At 44.4% G+C, this 18,032-nt stretch overlaps 1 protein-coding gene across 3 annotated transcripts in view; it reads right to left on the bottom strand.

The window, feature by feature from the left end:
* Window positions 1–18,032, bottom strand: part of LOC124802863 — a 232,542-nt gene that overhangs the window by 61,911 nt on the left and 152,599 nt on the right. For all 3 annotated transcript variants that reach the window (XM_047263901.1, XM_047263900.1, XM_047263902.1), the window contains one exon: window positions 7,919–8,262. In XM_047263901.1, coding sequence (XP_047119857.1) covers window positions 7,919–8,262 — 344 coding nt within the window. The remainder of the gene's footprint in view (window positions 1–7,918; window positions 8,263–18,032) is intronic.

The following is an 18,032-nucleotide window of genomic DNA, read 5'->3' as shown; positions in this document are numbered from 1 at the left end:
ATGTGGGCTACACCATCTCTCGGCACGGTATCCAGCCACTAGGAAGTTTGGTCCAAGGTATCGTCAACCTTCCTCGGCCCGCTTCGCTGAAAGAGTTACAAGCTTTTTTAGGCAAGATAGCGTATTACCACTGGTTCATTCCCAGGGCTTCCACTATAGCCCACCCCCTGTACTGCCTTCTGCACAAGGGTGTTCCTTTTGATTGGTCGCCTGCATGTGAGCGAGCGTTCACCTCGTTGAAGGGCCTCCTCACGTCAGCCCCTTGTTTGGCTACTTTTGATCCCCATAAGCCGTTGGTCCGGGCTACAGATGCTTCGCAGTATGGGGTGGGGGCGGTCCTGGCCCATCGCAACGCAGATGGTTCCGAGCAACCACTGGCGTTTGCATCTAAAACGCTTAGTCCCGCGCAGGCCCATTACTCCCAGGTGGAAAAAGAGGCTTTGACCATTGTCTACGCTGTTACCAAGTTTCACCCTTTCTTGTATGGCACGAAGTTTCAGTTAATCACTGACCATAAGCCGTTAATATCGTTATTTGGCCCCGCCTCTCAGATTCTGGATAGGGCGGCCCACAGACTACAGCGCTGGGCCTTGTTCCTCTCTAAGTACCATTATGACATTCATTTTCGCCCTACAGGACAGCATGCCAACGCCGACGCTCTTTCCCGTCTTCCGGTGGGCCCGGATCCTACGTTCGATCGAGAGGAGATTATGTGTTTTCATTTGGATGTGGCGTCCCGCCAAGCAGTTGATGGCTTCCCGATCACTAGTTCTCGAGTTGCCAGGAAAACGGCAGCTGACCCAGTTCTCCGGCAAGTAGTTCGCCTCATTCAGCAGGGGTGGTCATCCCGCCCTCCGGGCCGGGCCTTGGACCCTTTTCGTAATTATTTTCTTCTACGGGACCGCCTCTCGGTCTTGGAAGGCGTTCTCCTTCTGGCTACCGATCATACAGCTCCTCGCGTGGTTGTTCCTGCAAGTTAACGACGGGAGGTCCTCACGTTATTACATGCGGGGCACTGGGGTGTTTCCCATACTAAAACCTTGGCTCGCAGACATGTGTACTGGCCCGGTATTGACAGAGAAATTGAGCACTTGGTGGCCGCCTGTTCCCAGTGTGCGAGCCAACAAGCATCTCCCAGGGCAGCGTTCTCTTCATGGCCGCCGGCAACCCAAGCATGGGAACGTGTTCACATCGATTTTGCGGGCCCGTTTCTCAACGGTTTTTGGCTCATTGTCATTGATGCTTATTCCCAATTCCCATATGTGGTTCGCTGCTCCTCAACCACTTCAGAAGTTGCAATCCAGGCACTAGCAAAAATCTTTTCTGTGGAAGGTCTGCCAATCACCCTGGTCTCGGACAATGGACCACAGTTTATTTCGCAGACCTTCCAGGATTTTTGTAGGTGCTTCGGTATTCGGCACGTTTGCTCTCCCCCCTTCCATCCACAATCGAATGGGGAAACCGAGCGCATGGTGCCCACATTTAAGATGCAGATGAAAAAGTATGTGCACGAATTTCCTGCGGAGGAAGCATTGACGTTTGCCTGGTCCTCGCCAGTCTTCACAAAACGGAGTACCTGGCTTTCCACTGGGTATGTCGGTCTGGGCCCGTGGGTTTGGTCGCAATCCACGTTGCATACCAGCGGTGGTCCTGCGCCGAAATGGCCGCCGGCTCTATACCTTGCAGGCAGGGGACCGGGTGGTACGTCATCACCAAAATCAGCTACGTCCACGTTCGGGCACCCACCCTCCGACCTCTCGGACACCGGCTTCCCCATTGCCGGCACCTGTGTTGGTTTCACCGGGGACGTTGCCTCCTCTCCCCGCTGTGCCTCTGCCGCACTGCGATGGTTCTCAGCCTTGGCAGCCTCCAGTAGCTCCAGCACCGGCATCACCATCGTTCGAGATGCCCCAGCGAGAGCCGGCCCCCCTAGCACGCCCGGTTTCTCAGGAGGTTGGTTCACCTGTGGTCGTCCCTGTACCTTCGTCCCCGCCGCTGGGTCTTGCCCCTCCCGGGGTGGAACAGGATCCGGAGTTCGACAGCTTGTTGCCCATTCTGTCCTGGGCTCCGGTTGTGGGACGACGGGGGCCTCTTCGTGTGGGTCACTTCCAGCCGTATTCGAAGGTTCCGGCTCGAGGGTTGGCAGATCCCCTCGACTCCGGCCATCCAATGGATGTGGAGGTCATCGCTCCTGCCCGACGCTCCACCTTCCGACGCATTGGCTCACGGTGGCTTCACCCCCCGAAGGAGGAGGAGTGTAGTAGCCACCAGAAAGATCGCGGGAGGCGCACATTGGCACGGCGCGTCACGGACGGTAGTTGCCGCAAGTAGAGTCCCGTCCACCAGAAGGCACGCGAGAATTCGGACGCGACCTCTGCTGGCATGACAACAACAACAACAACAACAACAACAACTCCGGCAGCACAGGCCGTGCCCAGTCAGTTAACATCGGGCATGCCTAGGACACAGTCCCGGTCTACGCTAAGTGAAGTGCGACGTAAACGTGAACAGTGTTACTACAAAAACAGTTCGTCAAATGCTGTAATTGATGTAATTAAGCCCATATTCAGAGATTTATCACAGCCAAGTTTATTGGAAAAGTGTTTACATGGGAAAACACAAAATCCAAATGAAAGTGTAAATAATTTAATTTGGATTAGAATTCCCAAAAGTGTGTTTGTACAGATAAAAATATTGCATTTCGGAGTGTGTGATGTAGTGGCAACATACAATGAAGGAAACATTATCAAATGTGATGTGCTGAAAAGTTTAGGTTTCCAACCAGGACACAACACCATTTCCATAATGTGCCTAATTGATGAAGAAAGACTAAGAGGTGCAGGAAGAAGAGACAAAAGCCTACAACATGCAGCAAAAGGGAAAAAAAGACCAGTGAAAAGGAAACTAACACTGGAAAAAGAACAGGATGCTGATAATCCATCATATTGGGCAGGAATGTATTAAAAAACATTTCCCGTAACTTTAAAATTTTCATCTTTGAGGAACATTTTCTCAGAAACTGCAAATAGTATATCAATGAAATTTATACACAATATTGTTTACTTTTTTCCCTTCATTTTTATAACAAACTGTAAAAAAATATTGTATAATTCAAGAGATATAGAAGAAAAAGTGCAAAATTTTAGAGAAAAAAAATAAGCATGTTTAAAAAAATTGTAAAAGAAAAACCAATAAATATTTCTTAACATGGCATTATAACTTTGTAGAGAAATATTCACTGAACATGTAGTACAAATTTCTGAGCAATGTGTTTAATGGTTTTAGAAAAAATGTTCCTTCTATTTGCTAAAATTAACATGGAGGAGATGGATCATTCCGGCTCCCCTTACATCCTCACCAGTACCCTGGCTGTCAGTATTCACCAATTTTGCTCAACCAAATCTCTGATGACAACAAGCAATGAAAAATGTACGGATGAAACTCAAAAGATCACAAACTTGCCAATTCATGAAACACTGAACAGTTTACCATGCACCTGACTAAAATATGGAGGAGCAATATGGGTAAACAATGGTGAACTTGCTCCAGAAAGTTATGATCTAAAAGAAGAATTGAAGAAACCAGAGGATGCCCCATGAACAGCCATGAGAAGATATGTAAACTAGATCAGACCATCGAACCCCCAGGAGCGAACAGATCAACAAAAATATGAAGCTCTCTTAACTGTGTCAAATTTGTCCAAGTCATGACCAAAGCAACACTACATAAATAGGAATGATTGATGATGACAAATGGGACTGCAGGACATCGGACCACATTTTGCATGACTCCTCAAAAAGAAAATTCATGAGTACAAAAAAAAAAAAAAAAAACTTTGCTAACACAAAACCTACACACCGATCAACTGGCTAGAGTCTTTGGATATTCAACCATGATGGGAAATGGCTATCTCAAACTCTTATAGCTATTCCCTGCTCTGCAGATTTCATTGTTTATATTTCAGATCATTATATACTGTAGCAGTTTAATGTATGTCCTTGTAAACTATAATTCTGTCAGCTAAACACTATATACATAATAAATACCCTTAAGAAGAAAAGAGGAAGGAAAGTTAGTGTTAAGTATACTATATACACTATGATTGCAAAAGTATGCGGAAGGAAATCAATCATGTTCTTTTTATCTGAACCTTCCGAGCACTTCCTTAAACAATTTGGAGAAACCATTGTTGTTGTTGTTGTTGTGGTCTTCAGTCCTGAGACTGGTTTGATGCAGCTCTCCATGCTACTCTATCTTGTGCAAGCTCCTTCATCTCCCAGTACCTACTGCAACCTACATCCTTCTGAATTTGCTTAGTGTATTCATCTCTTGGTCTCCCTCTACGATTTTTACCCTCCACGCTGCCCTCCAATGCTAAATTTGTGATCCCTTGATGCCTCAAAACATGTCCTACCAACCGATCCCTTTTTCTAGTCAAGTTGTGCCACAAACTTCTCTCCAATCCTATTCAATACCTCCTCATTAGTTACGTGATCTACCCACCTTATCTTCAGCATTCTTCTGTAGCACCACATTTCGAAAGCTTCTATTCTCTTCTTGTCCAAACTAGTTATCGTCCATGTTTCACTTCCATACATGGCTACACTCCATACAAATACTTTCAGAAACGACTTCCTGACACTTAAATGTATACTCGATGTTAACAAATTTCTCTTCTTGAGAAACGCTTTCCTTGCCATTGCCAGTCTACATTTTATATCCTCTCTACTTTGACCATCATCGGTTATTTTACTCCCTAAATAGCAAAACTCCTTTACTACTTTAAGTGTCTCATTTCCTAATCTAAATCCCTCAGCATCACCCGACTTAATTTGACTACATTCCATTATCTTCGTTTTGCTTTTGTTGATGTTCATCTTATATCCTCCTTTCAAGACACTGTCCATTCCGTTCAACTGCTCTTCCAAGTCCTTTGCTGTCTCTGACAGAATTACAATGTCATCGGCGAACCTCAAAGTTTTTACTTCTTCTCCATGAATTTTAATACGTACTCCGAATTTTTCTTTTGTTTCCTTTACTGCTTGCTCAATATACAGATTGATAAAATTCGGGGAAAGGCTACAACCCTGTCTCACTCCTTTCCCAACCACTGCTTCCCTTTCATGCCCCTCGACTCTTATAACTGCCATCTGGTTTCTGTACAAATTGTAAATAGCCTTTCGCTCCCTGTATTTTACCCCTGCCACCTTCAGAATTTGAAAGAGAGTATTCCAGTTAAAATTGTCAAAAGCTTTCTCTAAGTCTACAAATGCTAGAAATGTAGGTTTGCCTTTTCTTAATCTTTCTTCTAAGATAAGTCGTAAGGTCAGTATTGCCTCACGTGTTCCAACATTTCTACGGAATCCAAACTGATCTTCCCCGAGGTCAGCCTCTACCAGTTTTTCCATTCATCTGTAAAGAATTCGCGTTAGTATTTTGCAGCTGTGACTTATTAAACTGATAGTTCAGTAATTTTCACATCTGTCAACACCTGCTTTCTTTGGGATTGGAATTATTATATTCTTCTTGAAGTCTGTGGGTATTTCGCCTGTCTCATACATCGTGCTCACCAGATGGTAGAGTTTTGTCATAACTGGCTCTCCCGAGGCCATCAGTAGTTCTAATGGAATGTTGTCTACTCCGGGGGCCTTGTTTCGACTCAGGTCTTTCAGTGCTCTGTGAAACTCTTCACGCAGTATCTTATCTCCCATTTTGTCTTCATCTACATCCTCTTCCATTTCCATAATATTGTCCTCAAGTACATCGCCCTTGTATAAACCCTCTATATACTCCTTCCACCTTTCTGCCTTCCCTTCTTTGCTTAGAACTGGGTTGCCATCTGAGCTCTTGATATTCATACAAGTGGTTCTCTTCTCTCCAAAGGTCTCTTTAATTTTCCTGTAGGCAGTATCTATCCTACCCGTAGTGAGACAAGCCTTTACATCCTTACATTTGTCCTCTAGCCATCCCTGCTTAGCCATTTTGCACTTCCTGTCGATCTCATTTTTGAGACGTTTGTATTCCTTTTTGCCTGCTTCATTTACTGCATTTTTAATATTTTCTCCTTTCATCAATTAAATTCAATATTTCTTGTGTTACCCAAGGATTTCTATTAGCCCTCGTCTTTTTATCTACTTGATCGTCTGCTGCCTTCACTACCTCATCCCTCAGAGCTACCCATTCTTCTTCTATTTCTTTCCCCCATTCCTGTCAATTGTTCCCTTATGCTCTCCCTGAAACTCTCTACAACCTCTGGTTCTTTCAGTTTATCCAGGTCCCATCTCCTTAAATTCCCACCTTTTTGCAGTTTCTTCAGTTTCAATCTGCAGTTCATAACCAATAGATTGTGGTCAGAGTCCACATCTGCCCCAGGAAATGTCTTACAATTTAAAACCTGGTTCCTAAATCTCTGTCTTACCATTATATAATCTATCTGATACCTTTTAGTATCTCCAGGATTCTTCCAGGTATACAACCTTCTTTTATGATTCTTGAACCAAGTGTTAGCTATGATTAAGTTATGCTCTGTGCAAAATTCTACAAAGCGGCTTCCTCTCTCATTCCTTCCCCCCAATCCATATTCACCTACTATGTTTCCTTCTCTCCCTTTTCCTACTGATGAATTCCAGTCGCCCATGACTATTAAATTTTCGTCTCCCTTCACTACCTGAATAATTTCTTTTATCTCGTCATACATTTCATCTATTTCTTCATCATCTGCAGAGCTAGTTGGCATATAAACTTGTACTACTGTAGTAGGCATGGGCTTTGTGTCTATCTTGGCCACAATAATGCGTTCACTATGCTGTTTGTAGTAGCTAACCCGCACTCCTATTTTTTTATTCATTATTAAACCTACTCCTGCATTACCCCTATTTGATTTTGTATTTATAAACCTGTAATCACCTGACCAAAAGTCTTGTTCCTCCTGCCACCGAACTTCACTAATTCCCACTATATCTACCTTCAACCTATCCATTTCCCTTTTTAAATTTTCTAACCTACCTGCCCGATTAAGGGATCTGACATTCCACGCTCCGATCCGTAGAATGCCAGTTTTCTTTCTCCTGATAATGACGTTCTCTTGAGTAGTCCCCGCCCGGAGATCCGAATGGGGGACTATTTTACCTCCGGAATATTTTACCCAAGAGGACGCCATCATCATTTAATCATACAGTAAAGCTGCATGTCCTCGGGAAAAATTACGGCTGTAGTTTCCCCTTGCTTTCAGCCGTTCGCAGTAACAGCACAGCAAGGCCGTTTTGGTTAATGTTACAAGGCCAGATCAGTCAATCATCCAGACTGTTGCCCCTGCAACTACTGAAAAGGCTGCTGCCCCTCTTCAGAAACCATAGAAAACTTAAATCTGGATTATGTCCATATGTGGATTTGAACCACCAGCCTCTTGAATGTAAGTCCAGTACTTTAATCACTGTTCCAACTTGTTTAGTCCTGTTAGGGCATAAATGCATTGACATGTGAGTGTAAGAATCCCAATGTCCCTGAAGATGTTTCTGCAGTATGTTCTGTCATCAACTTTACATAATATTATTACAGAATACTTCTGTAACATAAATACTTTCCAACCTTAGCTGCATTAGGCTAGATGAACTACATGATTTGCCAAAGGTTCTTTAGTTCAATTAACACTAATGAAAGTTGCTAAACAAAAAATATTGTCTTTCAAGAAAATTATTCGTCTTAAATCTCCAACAGTCACAATTGCCAGTGGAGGCACTGAGTATTAGTAGCTCCTACAAATACACTGTGAAATGGTCAGATGGTAAAAAATCAGATTCCTGTTATTCAAATTTTGCAAGTGGTATAGAACTAGTGATATTGATGGGGCTTGGAAATTTACATAAGTGCAACATACGAAAACACTGAACATATTTAAGGAGAGTAACTTCATTTGTACCTTCCAAAAAACATTTCACTGTCACAGTCATCTTCATCTTCACTGTTTTCTTTATCATGACTGGAACTTGCCTTTGCTGAATCTGACAAACTTTTTAATATATTTCTTTTTCGAGGACTTCTCATTGTAGGTACAAGTGGGTCACATTTTTTTATTTGTTTAGCAATATTTTCCCTTCCTTTTCTGCCCTCCGATACCAGTGATGACGTTGGTGATAATACTGCTTGTGTGGTTACAGTGTCGTTTGCTGGAACCCATGGATGTAGTTCATTGTATATATGCCTCAGAATTAATTTTGCTTGCTTTCTTTTCAACGGTTTCAATCCATATTTTTGCAGTTCTTTCTGAAACAACAAGTACACAATAAAATCAACATTACATGGGAGTGAATCATATTGCTGGAGCATTAAGAGCTATGCTGTATCCCATAGGACAACATTTAAATGTAGAAGTAAATTAAGAAATTATACCAATTAAATATTTCCATATTTTTAATATTTAATGAGTAAAACACCTGTGTGGTACAGTTATAAAGGGAATTTTAAAAATCTTATTATTATTGACAGTAAAAATATTGATTGGATATTTTTAGATTGAAAAAGAATAAGCGTATTTACACTTTGGATTCATTAGTATGTTTATGATACACATACTACATATTTGTATAGTTGAAGCTCGTGTAATTTTTCTAATACACATTTATGTAATATAAAGGAAAGACACCACTAATTTATAGCAGACATATATGTGACACATAGATACATATAACAGAAAACAGTAGTCACATTAGCGTTCAAGCTCTTCCTATTTTTTAAGCAGAAGTACACGCATTACACACACCATGCAAATGTACACCACCACAAGTCATCAATGATCAAAATTCACACAGTAGTATTTGACAAAAAGGGGATTCCAGAAAGTCACACCATTTTTCAATGCAGTTTCTGTTTTAGTACAGTCAAATGATAATCTCTTACCCCAGAGGCACATTCAGGGCATCTCTTATCTGAAAGACAGCACTAATTCTATCATTATTGGTTCATATTCTTCCAGGCAGCAACCCAGCTTCATGGCTTACTGAGCTGGTGCAGCTGCTATTGTGCTTTATCTAATACTTTTTTTGTGTATGTACAAGTGAAGTCATAAGCGCCCATGTTATAATCTTAGAATACTACTAACAAGAGAACTCCCCTTTGCACTCCTTTCAGATTTAGTGGTAGGTTGGTTTAAAGAAGAGGCGGGGGGGGGGGGGGGGGGGGGGGGGGGGAATGGACCAAACTGCGAGGTCATCAGACCCTTGTTCCCAGTAAAATAATTACACAAGGGAAAGAAGAAAAGAAAGGATACATACAGCACAATAACAGGAGAATGGAAGAACCAGAACGACAGATGGACAACCAACAATACTATGGACAAAACAGGAAAAGAAAACTACAGAGAGAAGCAAGAAAAAGGTAGAAGGGATAAAAACAAGAGAGCAGATGACAATGACTGGCCGACCACGAGAATAAAAAGGAAAAGCCAGCCACTGCGATGCATTAAAACATCCAGCTTAAAAGCATTAGACTGGAGAACAAAAAGGGGCAAAAACCTATATAGAATGGTAAAACCCACAGTCACGTATAAAACGTAAAACTAAGTTAGCCGATGAGGTGTTGTCGGCTAAAATTAATGGTAACAAGTCTGGCAACTGAAGAGTCCACCGCAGGGCAGACAAAGATGGACAGCTCAGCTCAACAAGATATGGGCCACTGTCAGCCGGGAGCCGCACCAACACTAAGGTGGGTCATCACGGCGCAGGAGGTAGCCGTGTGTCACCTAAGTGTGGCCAATGCGGAGCCAATAGAGAACCACAGAGTCCCTGTGAGAGCCCCGCATGGAGGTCTTCCACACATTCATAGTCTCCTTAATGGCATACAGTTTGTTGTGCATACTGAGATTATGCCATTCTGTCTGCCAAAGCTGCAAAACCTTGCAGCAATGTACTGAACACGGGTCAGTTGCAGAGAAGACGATTTCCATAAGCGGTTTCCGTGTAGCCTGCTTTGGCCAGCCGGTCGGCACGTTCGTTGCCTGAGGTTCCAATGTGATCTGGGGTCCAGACAAACACCACTGAACAACTAGGACCATTTCAGGGCATAGGTGGACTACTGGATGGTCGCTACCAAAGGATGACGAGGGTAGCACTGGTTGATAGCTTGTAGGCTGCTCAAGGAGTCAGTTCACAGAAGAAATGACTCCTCAGGGTATGAACGGATGTGCTCAAGAGCATGAGATACAGCCACCAGCTTGGCAGTGAAAACACTGCAGCCATCGGGCGAGGAATGATGTACAATGTGTCCTCCATGGACATAGGCAAAGCCAACGTGATCATCAGCCATCGAGCCGTTGGTGTAAACCACTTCATGGCCTTGGTACATGTCAAGAATCAAGAGGAAGTGGCAGCGGAGAGCCGCAGGATTAACTGAATCCTTAGGGCCATGAGAAAGGTCCAGGCAAAGCCGCAGCCTAGGTGTACACCATGGAGGTGTATGTGAATGGTCCTCAAGTATAGGTGGTAGAGGTAGGACTCCAGTTCAGAAAGCAGGGATTGGACACGAACTGCAACTGGAAGCCCTGACCTCGGCCGCAGAGACAGTAATTCGGATGCGCAGGAGAACTACAAAAATGTGCAATGTAACTGGCCAGCAGTTGTGCACGCCTACCCTGTAATGGAGGGACTCCGGCCTCCACCAGGACACTGGTCACTGGACTCGTCCTAAAAGTTCCTGTCGCTAGGCGAATGCCACAATAAACGCAATGCTGAGGGTGTCACCAAAACATAAACCAGACTCTCACAGTCAAGGCTGGATGAACAAGGGCAGCTGCGGCAATGTAGAGTGATCTGCACCCCAGTTGGTGTTGCTCAGGCAGCGGAGGGCATTGAGATGCTGCCAGCATTTTCACTTAAGCTGACAAAGGTCAGGCAGCCACGTTAATCAGGCGTCGAAAACCAGTCCTAAGAATCGATATGTCTCCACTACAGTGAGTGGATCGACATTAAGGTAAAGTTCTGGTTCTGGGTGAATGGTACGACGCTGACAGAAGTGCATAAGACATGACTTCGTGGCAGAAAACTGGTAACTGTGGGCTAGAGCCCATGACTGTGCCTTGTGGACAGCTCCCTGTAGGTGCTGCTCAGCAACACCAGTACTGGTGGAGAAGTACAAAATGCAGAAGCCATCTGCATACAGAGAAGGTGAGACAGATGGCCCTACAGCTGCTGCTAGACCATTAATGGCCACTAATAATAGAGATACACTCAATAAAGAGCCCTGCCGGACCCCATTCTCCTGGATATGGGGGGAACTATGGGAGGCACCAACTTGGACACAGAAAGTACCAAGCAACAGGAAATTTTGGATAAAAATTGGGAGCGGGCCTTGGAGACCCCACTCGTATAATGTGGCAAGGATATGATGTCACTAGGTTGTGTCATACACTTTATGTAAATCAAAAAAGATGGTTACCAGGTGTTGGCGTCTGGAAAAGGCTGTTCAGATGGCAGACTCAAGGGACACAAGATTATCAGTGGTAGAGTGACCTTGGCGGAAGCCGCCCTGACATGGAGCCAGTAGGCCACATGACTCCAGGACCCAACCCAACCACCTACACACCATATGTTCCAGCAGCTTACAAAGAACGTTGGTGAGGCTGATGGGCTGATAGCTACCCACATCAAGTGGGTTTTTACTGGGTTTGAGCACCAAAATGATGGTGCTCTCCTGCCATTGGGAAGGAAAGACGCCATCGGTGTAGAGCCTGATGGTGCTCCTTAATTGCTTCAGGGACTTCCGGCGACCACCAGAAAGGATTGTTGTAGTCACCTGCTCAACCATCATATCAATGTTCTCGTATTGGGGAGATTCAACGGTGACAGCAGAGGTGAAAGTTTCCCAGTCCACCTTGTTTAAAGTGCATCTGGACAGGTGTCCGTGGGCCTGACACTGGGGCAGTGACAGAAAGATGGGGAAGTCGTCACTAACACACAGGTCGTCATGTGCTCTCCAGTAGATAGATGGGAGAAGTCCTGGGCTGCAAATTTATAAATCAATGGCTGAGTAACTACCATGAGCCACACTGAAATGTGTGGTGGCCCCAGTATTTAAGAGGCAGAGTTCGAACTGAGACAGCAAAGTAAGCACAGTGCCACCCCACAAAGGGTTATGGGTGTTAAAATCTCCCAAAAGTAGGAAAGATTTATGGAGTTGATCAATCAGTGCAGCTAATACAATCCAGAGTACTGCACCATCTGAAGGAAGATATACATTGCAGACAGTTATTTCCTGCGTCGTCCTTACTCTGACAGCCACAGCTTCAAGAGGGGTTTGAAAGGGCACAGTTTCACTACAGACTGAGTTTAGGACATAAACGCAAACTCCACCCGACACTCGATTATACTCACTATGGTTCCTGTAACATCCCTTATAGCCACAGATGGTAGGGGTCCTAATTGCCAGGAGCCAGGTTTCCTGGGCAATGTAGAAAGCAGGTATAAAGCTTAACAGTTGCCGTAGCTCAGCCAGGCGGTGGAAAAAACAGCCACATTTCTACTGGAGGATGATGTGATTGTAAGACTGGGAAGGCATGGAACATTCAATGAGGCAGTTTACGCCTCAGGGTCACCTGCTGCCACTGACTTATTGCCTGAGCAGTCTATATCCATTGTGTCTGAGGGTCTGGCAAGATCTAGGTCCTCAGCAGACGCCAGAATCTACACCTCATCCGCAAACGTAGAGCTTGTAGGTAGCAGTGGTGTGGGTGCCACCGCAATTCCCTTGGTCTTGGAAATCTTTTTGGATTTCTCTCGCTGTTCCTTGGGTTTCCCTGTCCGGGAGTACTTCACTGATTCAGTCTCCGGGACTGAGGATGAGCATGAAGCCCTACGACCAGCTGCTTTTGGGCTCTTCAGCCACTGGCGGGTGTCATCTTTCCCACTAACAGAAATCTGGGAATGGAGTGATCCAAGGTACCCTTCCTAGTGAGAGGAGCTGAAGAAGACGTATGCTTCTCCAGCACAGAAGTGGAAACTGATATCCCTGATGATTGGGGGATGGGGGGGGTGTTGCTCTTGAAGTAGGTGGTGCAGGAGCAACAGGGAGGGAAGTTCCCCCCACCATCCCACCATCAAGGGCACAGGTGTAGTTGTCAGGTTCTGAGAGGTGACTGGGGTTGGCGGAGCTGGTGGGGCTAGAACTGTTGTAGCAGCGGCTTAACCCTTTAGTGACCAAATTATTTCCGGAAGTTGTAGACTTTTTATGAACACTTTATTGGGCTACGAAACCGTTCATAAAATCATAGTTTAAATCTTGAAAGTGAGAGTTTAGCCTACGAGTATAAAAAAGTTAGTGGGAACTATTGTTCCCACTGAACTCGGGAGTAACTTCACTTGCTAATTTAAAAAATTATTTCCTTTATTCTTTAGTACAAAAACATGTTAAACATTACATTTATATTTGCATTAGTTCATACTGTCCTTTGAGTTCACTAAGGTGATGTACTATGGAACTTAGAGAAGCATGGTGCTATACACAAAGGTACACGACAGTTGCTACACATTATTTTTGTTCTCGTTTCTTTGTTCTTGCTGCTACATTGGCGGCATCTTCTGTTTGTTGTACCTAAACTTCATCCGGTACTCCAGACACACCTCTCTTTGGTGTTTGAAAATGAACAGGCCTTCCTCTTCTCTTACGACATGAGAAGCCAGAAATAAGGGGGACAGATTTAGTGATAAGATGGCCCAGTGGATAGCCCATAAAACACTGAACATACAGATCAAGCATGAAAACAGGAAGAAGGCCTACAGAACTGTGAAAGAAAGCAAAATAGAAACAGATAATGGTCCAAGCTTGACAAGTACAACATTGAACAACGTGAAAGATCTACGGTGTTGGGGTTACGTGGTCGCAGTGTGGACGTGCCGTGTCCAAAACTCTCTTGTGCCATTTCTTCTTCTTTTTTTCCCCCCACATTATCAACTGTCCATCCGGTCATTGAAATGTAGTCTTCGTAGCTATCATACTATACACTTGTTATACAATATGAGTCATGTGGTGAGAATACAATGCTGTCACAAAGTAAATGTGACAAGTAGTGAGAGCAGATGAGATCCACATAGACGTCTCAAAAATAAATAAATAAATGAAAGGGTAAATGTGTGTGAACTATGTTACAACAAAGGCATTCAAAAGTCAAAACTTCCAAAACGGAATGCAAATTCAAAAATGTTAAAAACATATGTTTTGACAGAGCACAGAGAAACTCTGTGATTGTGAAACTCTTGCATTCATTTGTTGCAGCTTATGTGGAAGCTATTACGTTTTCATCAGTTCCTTGTTAGTGATCACATTCAGATTCACACACACGCTCAACTCAGTCAAGGAGGCACCTCACTCACCAGGCGTACAAATTAGGTGTGTCAATGAGAAATTTCTATCATATGACACACCAGATGTGTTTCCCGGTGGAGGATTCAGTTGACTTGCCCCCTTGTCATCAAAAACTTGTGGTTACCATTTGAAAGCCATTTCCTTTCAACACAGACACAAATCTGAATACAACACACAGTGGGGGAGGGGGGGGGGGGGGGGGGGGGGGGGGCACGAGACAGCTTTGAACAGGGCTCGCCTGCTTAGCAGTCCAACACCAAAATTACTCAACTCCAACATCATGGCTCTTCCATGTTGCTCTATATCGCTTTTCTTGTGCTTGAACTGTTCATTATTTCTATTTTGCCTTTTTACCCCTACAGTTCAGTACACATTCTTCCTGTTTTGATGCTTGATCTGTGTTCAGTTTTTGATTGGTTGTCCATGCCCTCTTACCATTAAATCTGAGGGGGGTGTGATGGGAAGTTGTCCTTGTAAGTAATGTAAGTTAAAAGCAACTATGGATTTAGCCCAATCAATGAAAGGAAAGAGCTAAAAGCAAGGACTTCTCCTAGGAGAATGGTCCACAAAATACGCCTTAGAGATAGCGGTGCTCCCGAACCAAAGATTAAATGTCCTTCGCCATGTTGCTATGACAGATAAAAAGTAAAAGGCGATCAATAGCCCACACATCATTTGCTAAAACGGCCGATAACTCAGACAGCAAACACACACTGTAACATAAGCGGCTAAAAAAAGGGCATTGGCTCAGGAAATGGTGAAATCTCAAAGGTTGATGACAATGAGCACAATGTGGTGAGGGATCACCGTGTAACAAATGGCGATGAGTAAAACGACAGTGTCCAATATGCAACCTAGCTAAAATGATCTCTTGACGAGAGGGCTGAGAGGAAGTTGGTCAAGCCACTGGGAGAAGTTTAATTCCCTCGAGTTCATTCCTGTGAAGAGATGACTAGTGGTGATGCCTAGTGACACAATCTGCCAACAGATGGCAACTCGGAAATCACCCAAAGAAATGGAAGAGCTAACAGGTCGAGGTAGGAGGACGACAGCCTTGGAAGTAGCATCAGCGGCCTCATTTCCCATCAGACTGACATGACCAGGAACCCACATGAACATCACAGTGGCTCCCTCAACAGTGAACAAGTGGAAGCTTTCTTGGACCCGTTGCACCAAGGGATTGACTGTGTACAGCACAAAGAGGCTCTGAAGAGCACAGAGAGAATCACAGTATATGATTCAATGAAAAAACCTGTGTCACCAGATGTACTGGGTGGCCCAACAGAGGTCGAAGAGCTCTGCTGTAAAAAACGAGCAGTGTTCTGGAAGATGGTGCCAAAAATGGTCATTCGCCAATGACGAAGGCACACCCCATAGAGCAATCAGTGTACACAAAGGTGCTATCACTAAGCCGTGAGCGAAGATCGATAAACTTACAGCGATAGATCCACACCGGAGTAGTATCCTTAGGAAGCAAATGAAATACAAGATGGACACTGTACGTCGCATGAAGCAAATGTGGTGAAGGGCTCACCCACCGTCCCCAATCAGGAATGCGGTAGGTAGTGTGAATTTAAGTTGTCAGAGCAGTAACTGAAAGCAAACTCCAGGAGGTAACAGAGAAGCAGGGCGTGCGCCATACTGGCAGTCAACGGAGTCATCAAAAAAGAGGGCATAGAATGGGTAGCCGGGTTTGGCAGACAAATGGCATGCATATTCACTGAAGAGGACATACGCTGGTCATACACGTTGTAGTTCAGCAGCTTCTGCATACACACTCTCAAGCGGGCTAGTGTAAAATGTGTCAATACCGAAATGTGTTCCATGGTGGTAGATAGTGTTAAGACAGCGTATGATGGAAGGACATGCAGAGGAATAAATAAAGCACCCATAGTCTTAGTTTTGAATGGACAGGGGATTGGTAAAAACAGAGGAGGGTGGTCCGATCTGCTCTCCAGGAACTACTGCTTAGGACACGTAGGACGATGAGGACACTTACCTGTGGCTAGATCAATCATGTGGGAGGATGGAGAAAGTTTCCTATGAAGCGAGAGCCAAAGGAATTTCAATGTCTCAATGAATGGAAGAGCAACAAGCCCAAGACGTAAAGACAGTGGAAGAAATTCATACAAATGGTTTTGTCAGTGGAAAAATGAAAGCCATTGTCAATCCTCCACGAACAAACATGATCAAGATATCGCTGAAGACACCACTCGAGGAGATAAGTACGTGGAGAACTGCAACAGATCACAAAGGCGTTGACAAAAAGGGAGTCAGAAATGCCTTGCGCGAGACAGTCCATAATAGGGTTAATGGCTATAGCAAAGAGGACGACACTTAGGACAGGCACCCTGTTCTCTTGGAAAAAGGGCTGAAAACTCTGTCTTTTAAAAGATGCTGAAGGGAATGGGGCAGGTGGCTTCGGAGGCCCCAGATATATGGAGTACGGAGGATACTAGTTCTCCTGCAGGTGTTGTATGCTTTCTCCAAATCAAGAAACATGGTCACAATCTGGTATATCCGCAGAAAACTGTTCACAACTTGATTTGACAAAGTTACAAAATGGTCAACTGCAGAACGTTGCACTCAAAATCCACACTGTGCAGTGGTTAGTACATTGCAAGACTCTAGCTAACATACCAGCCGGCTATATATCATATGTTCCATCACCTTACAAACACAGCTAGTGAAAGAAATGGGGCGGCAGCTACATGGCCTAGGTATAGGTAAAACAGTTGCTTCATGCCAGCGTCTGGGAAACATGACATCTGCCCAAAGGCGACAGTATGTATGGTGGAGAAAGTACTTGCCACAAGAGAAAGATGGTGCAACATCTAATATAAACACGTCCGGCCCTGGGGCAGATCAAGACACAGTGAAAGTATGGTCTATCTCCCTCATAGTAAAGGTGGCATTGTAGCATTCACAATCCTGAGAAGAGGAAGGTGGGATGATAAGGGGTGGAGCTCAAATTTTCCACAAAATAATGGCCCAAGGTGTTTAGGAAATAGCAATAGGGTCCACTGTCTGCTATTGTCAGGCTGGAAACCGGAGAATGGACCTTCGTTCCAGAGAGGCGACGGAGGTTGCCCCACATGACGGAAGAGGGAGTGAAACTATTAAGAGAACTAGAAAATGAAATCCAGATAGTCCTTTTGCTATCCCAAAGAATGCTGCAACACTATGCATGCAACCGTTTATAATGAATACAGTTCGTCATCAGAGGACGATCATTAAAACCACAGCTAGCATATGCCCCCACGTGCAAATTGCAAAATTGCACCACGGCACAACTCAATCCACCAGGGGACCGGGCCATGACATGGTAAAGATGAAATGCAAGGTATGAAAGGTTCTGTGGCGGTAACAATAACGTTTGTAAGATACTTTACCTGGTCATTACAACAGGGAAAATATTGTTTTGTCGAAAGGGTCGCCAGGGAGAAATAAAACCTTCGGTAGGCCTTAGAATGCTGCCAATTGGGTTTACACTCAGATGGGATAGGAGTCAGCAAACAGATAGTGCACAGGAAATGGTCGCTCGAGTATGTATCAGAAAGAATGGACCACTTGAGACAACAAGCAAGCTGGCAGTGCAGAATGAGAGGTCCAGATGGGAACAGGTGTGTGTGGATCTGAAAGGAATGTGGGTTCTCCAGTGTTAAGACAGATGAAGTTGAGTT

Source organism: Schistocerca piceifrons, chromosome 6 (assembly GCF_021461385.2).
Source record: "Schistocerca piceifrons isolate TAMUIC-IGC-003096 chromosome 6, iqSchPice1.1, whole genome shotgun sequence".
In the NCBI taxonomy this organism is placed as follows: domain Eukaryota; kingdom Metazoa; phylum Arthropoda; class Insecta; order Orthoptera; family Acrididae; genus Schistocerca; species Schistocerca piceifrons.
This window is presented reverse-complemented; position numbering and strand designations above follow the sequence as displayed.